Source organism: Cervus elaphus, chromosome 18 (genome assembly GCF_910594005.1).
Source record: "Cervus elaphus chromosome 18, mCerEla1.1, whole genome shotgun sequence".
Classification (NCBI taxonomy): domain Eukaryota; kingdom Metazoa; phylum Chordata; class Mammalia; order Artiodactyla; family Cervidae; genus Cervus; species Cervus elaphus.
Window position 1 is genome coordinate 38,069,853 of NC_057832.1, and position 12,472 is coordinate 38,082,324.

General features: G+C 36.6%; 1 protein-coding gene across 2 annotated transcripts in view; it reads right to left on the reverse strand.

The window, feature by feature from the left end:
- Nucleotides 1-1,886: 1,886 nt before the first annotated feature.
- Nucleotides 1,887-12,472, reverse strand: part of MACC1 (MET transcriptional regulator MACC1) — an 80,061-nt gene continuing 69,475 nt past the window's right edge. For both annotated transcript variants that reach the window (XM_043873354.1, XM_043873353.1), the window contains one exon: nucleotides 1,887-2,763. In XM_043873354.1, the coding sequence (XP_043729289.1) occupies nucleotides 2,551-2,763 (213 nt within the window). In that variant the 3' untranslated portion in view covers nucleotides 1,887-2,550. The remainder of the gene's footprint in view (nucleotides 2,764-12,472) is intronic.

Genomic DNA, 12,472 nt, shown 5'->3' on the forward strand with positions numbered 1-12,472 from the left:
AACTGAAAGAATCAGCTATGCTTTTTCCAGTTTCCAAATGCTTGAAGAAGTTTTACATTAATGGCTTTTGGTGCTTTTAATGATGTCAAGGATGGGATTTAATTGCCTTATTAATTCTCTTGATTTGCTGCCAAATGTTAAAGGCAATTTGTGATTACTGAGCTAATCTTTTCTGATTATGAAAATCCATTATAGGAAGAAAAATATAAAATTCAGAAAAGTGGAAATGATTTATAAAAATGTTAGAATATATTTAAAAGAACAGAATGTTTGGACATGGGTTTAAAATTCCTCTGAAAGGATTTGTTATGAGATTGTAAGATATCTTTGTATATATTAATATTTAAACTGTTGTTTCATCCTTAAATTACAGAGATAATGCTGTTCATTTTTAAAACTCTTCTTAAACTTTCCAACCACAATCACAACACATGATGTGATAAACCTGAGTGATTTATTTAATCTTACTGCCCTAATCAACTCACAAGATCTCTGTTGTCTCAGATCTTAGAGCCTGGAAAAACCCAGTTATTAATTCCTTATTATCCTTTCCCGAAATTCTCTGGTTTGCTGACATGCTAATAAGATTCCAAGAATGTTCTAAAGAAAGCAAAAGCAAAATCACCACTAAAAATGATTGTGTTCCGAACTTACAGATTGTTTCTTTTTTTCTCCCTTCTCCCTGAATTCATTTTCAACTGAAATAAATTCTGTCCTTGAATGTATGTACATAACTCCTTGGGCAGGCTGTATTCACTTATCATCAAATATAAATATTAAAAGCCTTAAAGATCTTAAATCCTAATTCAAATTACCTTTGCCAGCATACCAAATACCTCAGGGTGGGTGTATTAAAAGCTCTAAAATGATTCTGCTTTTACTTTTTAGCCAAATGGACATGTTTTATTCAGGATCCCTAAATAAAATCCTTATTCAGCTCATCCGCATTACCTTTGAAGACTTCTCTTTCTTTCCTTCACTCCTTCACCCTTTCCAGCCCTTCACCTTGGATACCTGTATCTCCTGAGCTCCCTTCCTGCCTGAGGTCTTCAGGTCATTGAGGAATTGCCTCCTCCACCCTCTCCAGACAAGAAGCAATGTCTGATCCTCCTTCAGGCTCATCATTTCTTTACCAGGGAAAACTTATGTGATCTCCCTGATCTGCATGATTTCCACCCCCCTCAAAATCTATATCTCTTGGCATTCCAGCCTTTCCTCTGTAGCTGGTATTGCAGATGCCATTTTAAATTTAATTGTATAATTCTTTATCATTGCCTCTATCACTTCAGCAGTACTGAAGTCAGGGGGATCATGCTGTTTTTCTCCCATTATTAACCTCAAACATCTATGCATCTGCCACAGAGTGGGTACACACACTCTGTCAACTGAATGACAATAAATGAATGACTGTCTAAAATTCACATCAACAGAGGCAGGCAGCCAAAGGATTGAACACTGGAGTAAGCACAGACCATCCCTTATCAACTCTCTAACAGTTAGCATTTATACTTGCCTAAATTTCTATACAATCTTTGTATTCCAAAAGATGTATAAAACATTCTGAAATATACACACATACACATAATTACATAAACACCTGAGCATGCACACACACAGGCATCAGTGTTTCTGGTAGATAAGATGGCTGCGTTCAGCAGTGATAAATCAGGCTTTTAAAAAGTAACCCTTGTTTTTAAAAAACCTTTGAGAGTTAAAAGAATTACTCAGCATTATGATACTGAAGAAAAAGTTGAAGGATTAGCTAGACTTCAAGATGATGGAGGAAGGTGGTAAAAATTCCAGTTGGTGGATGCAGACAACAGATTTCCAGTTGTATCTTCCTTCTGGCACTTTCATGAGATGGTAGAATAGCGCAGAGAGCTTAATTAAAAGGAAATAATTACCTATAAGTTTTAATATGCATTGTTTTTTTTTTTAAACTATATTTCCATGTGCTATATTTTCTTAAAAAAAACAGAGCCAGATTTTGCAAACAGAAAACCTGCTTCACACTGGCTGCACAGCCCTGACTGTCCTCTCCAGTCCTTAGTTTCTTCACATGAAAAATGGGAATAATCCTAGCAAATGCCACTGGAAATAAAACAGAGCAGGTAGAGAAAGTATGTAGTCTGGTGCCTGGCCACAGAGCATTGCTTCCTTCTCTTCCTCTACCTGTCTGCTGGAAAAATCCCAGTATTTATACTGAGAGCCTCTGGATTATCTGGGTTTCTGTGTGATGTAATTATGCTGGCAGTCATTTGTTTTAACTAAAAGAAATTAAAAGTAACTTTGAAAGGGAGAAAGAGTTTTTTCTTTCCTTTCTCAACAATAAAGCAGCTTAATATTTGCATTTGAAAGGGAGACACAAAAATACATATTTGATTATAAAACCCATCCTTGGATTTTGTGCTAGGATATGTTTTCACCAGGAAACACTTTTTTTTTTTCTTAAAAGCAATACTTTTCTGAGACTCTTTTCCTCTCTCTCTCTCTCTCACACACACCCCTTTCTCCCTCTACTCCTTCCTCTTAAAAATGTATCCTTCATTTCTATACTTCCTCAGAAGTGGAGAATGCAGTTGCTCTCAAAACCTCTAAAGAATTCACTAGTATTAAAGCGCCAGTTAAGTCTCGCCACTGTTTGGTCACGGGGCTTTTCATTCTGTCCAAAGCTGATTGTAGGTCTTGTAACACATCTCTGTAGCTGTTTCCATAGTGAGCACTCCAAGTATAAAGAAAATCATAGGCAGGTTTCCACATCATCTATAAAGAAAAAAAATTAGACTAGTTTGTAAATAAGTCAGGGAGGAAAACAGATGCTTTAAAAAAGAGTTTAAAAAGCTCTTAAAACTTGAAAACAGAATACTAATTATATATATATATGTATATATATGCATATTTACACACACTTATTTAATGTCACAGATGATGCTCAGTCGCACAGTCAGGTCCATCTCTTTGTGACCCCGTGGACTATTTAGCCTGCAAGGCTACTCTGTCCATGGAATTTCCAGGCAAGAATATTGGAGTGGGCTGCCATTTCCTCATCCAGGGGATTTTCCCAACCCAGGGATCAAACCCGTGTCTGCTATGTCTCCTGCATTGGCAGATGGGCTCCTTACCCCTAGTGCCACCTGGCAAGCCCAATATCATAGTAAATATGTTTTAATAACTATCACTCCTCTGTTATATCCCTGTGTTTCTAAAACTCTAGATTTTAAAAACAGTGACCATAAATAGGGCTTTTTTTTTCTAGATTCATCTAAATATTTCTCGTTTTCTTCATGTGAATTCCTTGTGCAATTTTTTTATTATAACAAATATTACTGAGATAAACTTTTCACTCTCTGACAGACTTTTAAGGTTTAAGTCATAACCCTTTTATTGTTACATATCTATCTATATATATTTTATTGTTATATATATCTGTGGTGATCTTTATCACACCACATAAAACAAGGAGGAGCTAAACAGTATACCTAATGCTTTAAGTCATTGTATTTGAGCAAGTCTCAGTTCAGTTTAGTCACTCAGTCGTGTCCGACCCTTAGTGACCCCGTGGACTGCAGCATGCCATGCTTTCCTGTCCATCACCAACTCCCGGAGCTTATTCAAACTCATGTCCATAGAGTCAGTGACATCATCCAACCATCTCATCCTCTGTCGTCCCCTTCTCCTCCTGCCTTCAAACTCTCCCAGCATCAGGGTCTTTTCTAATCAGTCAGTTCTTCGCATCAGGTGGCCCAAGTATTGGTGCTTCAGCTTCAGCATCAGTCCTTCCAATAAATATTCAGGACTGATTTCCTTTAGGATGGACTGGCTGTAACTCCTTGCAGTCCAAGGGACTCTCAATAGTCTTCTCCAACACCACAGTTCAAAAGCATCAATTCTTCAGCACTCAGCTTTCTTTATAGTCCAACTCTTACATCCATACATGACTACTGGAGAAACCATAATTTTGAGTAGACATACCTTTGTTGGCAAAGTAATGTCTCTGTTTTTTAATAAGCTGTCTAGGTTGATCACAGCTTTTCTTCCAAGGAGCAAGCATCTTTTATTTTATTTTTTCAAGCATCTTTTAATTTCATGGCTGCAGTCACCATCTGCAGTGATTTTGGAGCCCCCCAAAATAAATTCTCTCACTGTTTCCTTTGTTTCCCCATCTATTTGCCATGAGCAAGTCTATAAATAAGTAAAAATGTAGCTTCATAATCAAGTCAAAAGGAACACAGAAATATACTTCTCTAATTAAAAAATAATTTAATAACACATTTTAATAACCAAAAGAAGGATAGATATTCAATACTTCATTGTGCTTTCTCTAAAGCACCTACCGATACCAATGATCTCATTGTTTCCATAGAAATAAATGTACGTCAAAGAGGAACCTCACAAAAGAGGGTGTATGTAATGGTAACCAAGGCAACCAGCCTCAGAGAGAATAGAGACAAAGGCTGACCAAATAAGACAAACTGTAGAAAACACACACACAGACACATAGCCAGGTTAAAATACATTTTTTCTAGGATAATAACAAAATAAACCCTGGACTTGTAGTCAGAATATTTGGAATATAAACTTTGTTACTTGCTACTTTCTTGGGTTCGCTAAACTAATTCATTTGTGATTTTATTACTTTCAAAGTGCAGGAAGACAGACTGTGAGTGACATATTATGCAGAGCTGCCCCATGTACACCTGTGGTGGATTCATGTCAATGTATGGCAAAACCAATATAATATTGTAAAGTAATTAGCCTCAATTAAAATAAATTTATATTAAAAAAATAAAATCCTTTACCAAGAGTAGACAAACCAGGATATTCAAAACAAAATTAAAATATGTAAGGTGTGGTAGTGTTCTTTTAACTTGTATAGTTCAACAAACAACATGCATAAACCACCACCTCCCCAAAAAATAAATAAATAAAAATAAAATAAAATAGAGCCTCCATTAACAGTAATATCATGTGAAGCAGGGCCTTGAGATCTAATTGTCACCCTCCACTGATATCCCCATATACTCTACAATTGAAGCTAACAGAATTAAAGACCTAACTAAGGAGTTCTGCTATGTTTCATTTCAATCTATATATTAATAAAAGAGTAGGCATCAAGACCAAAGTATAATTTGGTGTTTTTTATTCAACTGGCATTCCTGGGGAGCCATGAACTCCTGTATTTTCACCTCTCCAGGCAAAGCTTGATTCTTCAGGATACTGAATGGAAGATAATTATCAGTTAAACCATATTGATGTGGTCTTGATGCAGCCACAGAAATCATACCATATTTCTGTATATAAGATTTACCCTCATCAAGCTGATTTATAAAGAACTGTATCTTCCATCACTGGTAAACTGTGAATGAGGGGTCTCTCATCTATTTTCTTGAACACTCACACTGAAACCAAACTTCCCAAAGTGTAGGTCCCACTAATACTCTGCCATGCAAGATGAGTTGAGACACAGTAATAGAGCCTTACTGTCAGATTCAGTCTTGCCTATCACTGCTAAGATGCACGAATAGTTTATTCTGTAGTGGGTATATCTCAGTTCAGTTCTGTTCAGTCACTCAATCGTGTCCGACTCTTTGTGACCCCATGGACTGCAGCACGCCAGACCTCCCTGTCCATCACCAACCCCTGGAGCTTGCTCAGACTCATGTCCTTCACCTTGGTGATGTCATCCAACCATCTCATCCTCTGTTGTCCCCTTCTCCTGCTGCCTTCAATCATTCCCAGCATCAGGGTCTTTGAAATGAGTCAGTTCTTCACATCAGGTGGCCAAAGTATTGGAATTTCAGCTTCAGCATCAGCCGTTCCAATGAATACTCAGGAGTGATTTCCTTTAGGATGGACAGGTTGGATCTTCTTGCAGTCCAAGGAACTCTCAGGAGTCTTGTCCAACACCACAGTTCAAAAGCATCAATTCTTCGGCACTCAACTTTCTTTACAGTACAACTCTCACATTCATACATGACTATTGGAAAAACCATAGCTTTGACTAGATGGACCTTTGTTGGTCAAGTAATGTCTCTGCTTTTTAATATGCTGTCTAGGTTGATCATAGCTTCTCTTCCAAGGAGCAAGCATCTTTTAATTTCACAGCTGTAGTCACCATCTGCAATGATTGTGGAGCCCCAGAAATTAAAGTCTCTCACTGTTTCCATTGTTTCCCCATCTATTTGCCATGAAGTGATGGGACCAGATGCCATGATCTTAGTTTTCTGAATGTTGAGTGTTAAGTCATATTTTTCACTCTCCTCTTTCACTCTCATCAAGAGGCTCTTTAGTTCTTCTTCACTTTCTGCATTAAGGGTGGTATCATCTGCGTATCTGAGGTTACTGATATTTCTCCCAGCAATCTTGATTCCAGCCTGTGCTTCCTCCAGCCCAGCGTTTCTCATGATGTACTCTGCATAAAAGTTAATAAGCAGGGTGACAATATACAGCCTTAAAGTACTCTTTTTCCTATTTGGAACCAGTCTGTTGTTCCATGTCCAGTTCTAACTGTTGCCTCTTGACAAATCTGCATACAGATTTGTCAAGAGGCAGGTCAGGTGGTCTGGTATTCCCATCTCTTTAAGAATTTTCCACAGTTTGTTGTGATCCACACAGTCAAAGGCTTCAGCGTAGTCAATAAAGCAGAAGTAGATGTTTTTCTGGAACTTTTGCTTTTTCAATGATCCAGCACTTGTTGGCAATTTGATCTCTGATTCTTCTGCCTTTTCTAAATCCATATCCAAACCTATATCCTAAACCTCTGTAAAAGCTTTAAACTTGTAATCTATGTTGAATTCATTTAAAATTCCCTGATGTTCAACTAACTGGTGCATTATTTTTCAACTTTTTATATATTGTTTAAAATGCTAATGTTTATAGCTAAAGACATCTAAGATTTTATTTTAAGCTCCCCAGTGACTGAGTCTGATAAAAAGATGTATTTGATGATATGATAAACAGCAACTGAGAGCATCAGTACCAAGATAATGACACAGTATCACAGAGAACAGATGTCTCTTAAGGACAGCAAATGGGTAATTTTCAGGTTGTGCACTACGATGCAGATTCAAAGTATATACCTTTACTAACTTTCCTGGGTAGAAAAGCTCTGTTTCAAGTACCTTGTCACAGCACAGCAGATTGCTATGTATAGAAAAGGCCTGAGGCATACTCAGTCACAAAGCAGCCCCTTGGTGCTGTCAGAAGCACGTAATACACCAAGGTGATATGAGAATTAGAAACTACAGATTCAGAAGTCCAATGGTATATTTACCCACTTACTAAGGCAGAGGGCCATATAATCCCCTCAAGTTTGGTAATTTGTACTGATAGCATAACAGTATAGACAGTTTTTGCAATTCAGAGAAATGTGGGTAGATTGCTGAGTCCCAGACCCTAATTAGGACCTCTGAAGTGTGAAATGACTTCCCAGGAGTCTTCTGTATTTGTCAGAAATACAAGGAGGCATATTGCCGCTACACTCATTAGAAATACCCTGGAGTCTAAACTATAAGCTACCTAGAAATAGATATAGTGGTTTTGGAGTATAAACACATGGTAAACTTCATGATTTGTACTAAAACATGAGCACATTTTGCATCCCATTTTTGCTCCTATTTGCTGCAAACTAAACCTGGATATTCCTTCAGTGGAAAAATGTTCTGCTATAAATAATATCATTGGTGGCTCTCAATGCAGATGACAGAGAAATACCACTGTGGTACACATTCAATGAAAATGTTTGAAATACATTGTTGTTAGTTATTTCACTTATTAAATCAAAATTATTGAGCTACTGCTATAAGGAATTTTGTTACAAAAAGGAATAAAATGAATATAGCAGAGCTCTTGTTTTTAGAAGTTTTATAGCATGGAAGGGAGATCGAGTCTTGTGGAAACAGTGGCCTAATGTATGAATAGACAAGATTTGGTAGTAAATAATAATTAAGAAAAATTCAAAAACTACTTGCATATTGTAATTCAATGTAAGACCAAAAAATGGCAGTTCCATCAACTGAGAAGCACTATGCTGTAATAGAAAGAAAGAGGAGCATTGATTTCAGAATCCTGGGTTCATATCCAATTTCCTTTTTCTTTTGGAGCATCCTTGCCTGGAGAATCCCATGGAGAGAGGAGCCTGATGGGCTATAGTCCGTAGGGTCTCAAAGAGTAGGACATGACTAAAGCAACTTAGCACCATATGGCAAGACATGGGATAGTTGCAGTAAACTTATCAAATTATCAGAGCTTTGAAGTTTTATTATATAAAACATTGATAATAATCTCTGTGTCTGTGTCCAAAACACCTCATGAAGTGTCTGGCATATAGGATGCATTTAATACTTTTCAATAGGATATGATTGTACTTTTTGGTGAGGGAAAGAGAAGCAGTAGGGTTTTAGCCTTACGGAGTTTGAAGTAAAGGAGGGGCTATCTGTTATTCCCAATAAGAAACTGAAAGAGAGAGATGACCTCTAGGGAGCAGGCGGGGGTTTAGCATAACTCATGCTAAAGTGATGGTGAAAAGCAGGAGAGTAGAGGAAAACGCCACGGAGGAAAATAAAGGTATAAAAAATTTAACCCATAATGAAGTCTACAAGTGGGGACCACAGTTAAGAAACAGAAGCAATAAAAGGGTGGAGAAAAGTTGGTGTTAGAGTAGTAGAAAAATGAAGCAGATTGCTTCATGAAGCAAAAGTTAAGGGCTGATAGTATCCCCCAAAGGACATTCGGTGGTTTGCTCACACAAGTTTATGATCATGCAGCCTCCCAATTCCACGTTCAGTGACACGCTGGAAGATTAAAGTCATCCATGTTGGAAGAATTTATACCAAAGAAACTGGCAAAAGCTATAAAAGCTATAAATTTTCCTCCCTGGACAAACTTGTAAAACTTCTTTCAGCATGGCACTCTCTGACTGAAGATGTCTCTCTTCTGTTACTTCTGCTACTTAGAACATCAAGTGATATGGAAACATGAAAGAAAATGGAGAAAATTCAGGGTTTTGGCAACTAATAGGACATTGGTGACTTTGGAGGAGGCAGTTTCAAGAGGGTGGTGAAAGGCAGACTGCAGGTATAAGTAGGTGCCAAGGAACTGGAAGCCACAGAACAAATGGGTCGCATCTGGAATTTGGAAGTTAAAGGAAGAGGTAGAAGCAGCGGGAGATAAAACTATGTTTCAAAGGAAAACAATCTGTAAAAAGTGATATTATATAACTGAAAGGAGAATTTGGTTTGAATCCTAACTTAGCCAGATGGAGAATTTAGGGCTGCTGAGGATTAAAGAGGTAGCAAATGTAACATACTCAAGGAGAAAAGTCAACTTTCTTTAGGCAGAAAAGACATAAACACAAACAAACATTAAAATAATTATGGAGTTGGGGCAGGTAATTAAGGGGGCAAGTATCAAGAATAATTGAGAAGGGATTAGATCAAAAGCATATGTTGTAGTTATGTACTTGATACACTGATGAGAAATATTAAATTTGGGGATCTATATTTTCCCTCAAAAAGCAAACCTCTGCCAAGCACAGTAAACATAACTTTTTCTACATTAACATTTGCCTTAACAAAGCATGATAGAAGTCCAGCTTTCATCAATGCAATAGTCTAATCAGTTGTTTGTTGTCCTATATGGTATAAATATATGACAATAGGGCTCAAATTCTTAAATACTTACATTTTTCTTTCTTCAGCACTTTTTATTGTCTAAAATCATTCTAGTTTTCTTAACAAGTGAATATATGTTATCATAGGCAAAGACAAAAAACATAACTTGCATAAATTAATTAACTATGGCCTTTATGTCCATCACCAACTCGATGGACATGAGTTTGAGCAAGCTCTGGGAGTTGGTGATGGACAGGAAAGCCTGGCGTGCTGCATTCCATGGGGTCACAAAGAATCAGACACAACTGAGCAACTGAATTGAACTGAACTGATGGACTTTATGAAATTATATCCAAATACACATACACATTAAGAAAACAAAGGAGTCTAAACTTTATAATAAATTAAAGAGAAAACAAAATTATTTTCTCTGGAAAAGTTTGAATGAATAAAATGAGTAGAATAAACAATTTTCTTTTTAGGGTGATCTAAGTTAAAACTAAAAAAATTGGAAATGAGTTGTGGACTGCCAAGAACTCTTCCAGGTTTATGTTATCTTATATCTATTCAGTGGATTAAAAATAGTTCTTCCTGTCTTGCTCAATGCTATGATTTAAGGAAAGATATTCGGGAACTCTGCACTAATGCTCTAACTGATCAAAAGGACAGCATGCTCTTGAAAGTTTGTTTTTGTCGAATTTTTTTCCTAACGACAAAACAATTTCCATCAGCCTTCTCATCTTTATCATAAATACTTGACACAGAGGCATCATTCTCATCTCTTTACTCTTAGATTTTTTCATGTTAACTTCATGGTGTTTATGTTTATCTTTGAATAGGAAGCATGAGGCTGATGAAAGCAGAGAGTTGTTAATTTCTCATCTCTATGCTATGATCTCTTTGTATAAAGGGCAGCAGCATCAGCAAGCGTTTAACCTATGAAGTCTGAGCAGTTTCCAAATCCTCAGAATTTTTATAGTAGGAATATGCCTTTGATTTATCTTTCAGATACTAGCAGACAAATAAAAAGGTAAAGGATCAGTGAAACATTAACGTGCAATGCCAGAAGAAATGAAACAGGATCGAGTTTTCCAAATTCAGAGTGCTTGTTCCTAAAAGCCAATCAGACTTATTAGATAATGCACTAGATAATGAAATGCAATATGAACCAGCTCAGATTGAGCAAAGCATTCTTCATCTTATTTTAGCTCATAAAATATGAATAGTATAAAGAATGCAAGTGGTTTTAACTACCTTGAGATAATTACATTTTGCCACATTAAAGAATTAATAATCCACCTACTTTCCTCATAAAACTATAGAAGCAATGTTTCATTTTAAGTACAATTATCTGATGTATCAAGGCAAATTTGCCTCATTAGTGATTATTAAATGCATTCTATCTTCAGTGCACCATTTACAATATCCAGGTGGTCCTCCCATCACCTGTAGTTGGTAAGTAGATAAGTATTGCTGAAGATGAGGTTGCCATTATCTTCAGAAAAGAAGGGAGACTAACATATCAGGGGTCCCTATTTCCTTAGAAAGGAGACAGCACTTGGACCTGGATAAAATTTGACCTAAGATTCTTTTGGAAAAGTCTCTTTGGGCAGAGACAGCTGCGTTTGCTCTAGAAATAACCTCTTGAAACTTCAGGGACTAAGCATGCGTCAGAGGGAGACAGAAGACCCATTCCTTGCTACTGCATCAAAATAGTCTAACATCTTAGGAAAACCTGTTGGTCAAGCTATTCTCACCAATCTCTAGGTAGGAAAAGAGTCCAGGTCACCTGGCTATGAATATGAGGCCATTTCACTAAAGTATTACCACAAATTCATTTCAGTATTAGATTTTTAATAAATACTAATTTAAGTCTTAAATACTAATTTAAGCTAGGCTTTGGTTTTCTGATTTTTTTTTTGTGATCATTAATAATAAAACTTGATAGAGAAAAATCTAAATTCTAATACAAATATTAGTGTTTATAAATACATTTTAAAATATCTTTGTAATATTTAACCTAATATGACTATTACTTCTATTTGATTTTTAGTGTAGTAATCAGATACATTGTTGTTGTTGTTTAGTCACTCAGTTGTATCCAACTCTTTGTGACCCCATGGATTGTAGCCCTCCAGGCTCATCTGTCTGTGGAATTTCCCAGGCAGGAATACTGGAGTGAGTTGCCATTTCTTATACCAAGGGATCTTCTTGTCCCATGGGTCAAATCCGCATCTCCTGCATTGGCAGGTGGGTTCTTTACCACTGAGCCACCCGGGAACCCAATCAGATATATAATGCAGAATTAAACCAAATATCGTAGGAATACAGTGTGTTACCCCATATATTACACAGTGATGTCTTTTTTTCTTTATTCCATCATCTCAAAAAAGAAGGAGTATATTTTTAGAATTACAGATTATAGCACCAAGCATTATAGTACTCTACAAAATAAACCATGATAGTCTAAATGTTATGTCACTGTGCCAGATCCCTAGTACAAACAATGAAGATCTGAGAAATTATTCTATACACTTTACCATTGGTAGATAAATTTTCATATAATATTTTCTCTTTTTAAAGAAACTATTAATATATTTCTTACTGTAAAACAGCAGCAAACCATAGACATAAGCACCAAGGCTAGACCTGAGCCAGGCCCAGATATAAAACCAGACAATACCACATCCTGTAAGCAGAGTCCATACGATGCAGCGTGAGCCAGAAAACCATAAGAGTGCAAGGATGTTCCTTTTACTTTTTGTAAGAGATATTTTTGAAAGAAAATTAAATGCTGTTAAGCCAGTAAGAAAAAGCTGATCAGCCAGTCCCTCCCCCCCTCATTTTTTCCATGCATTACC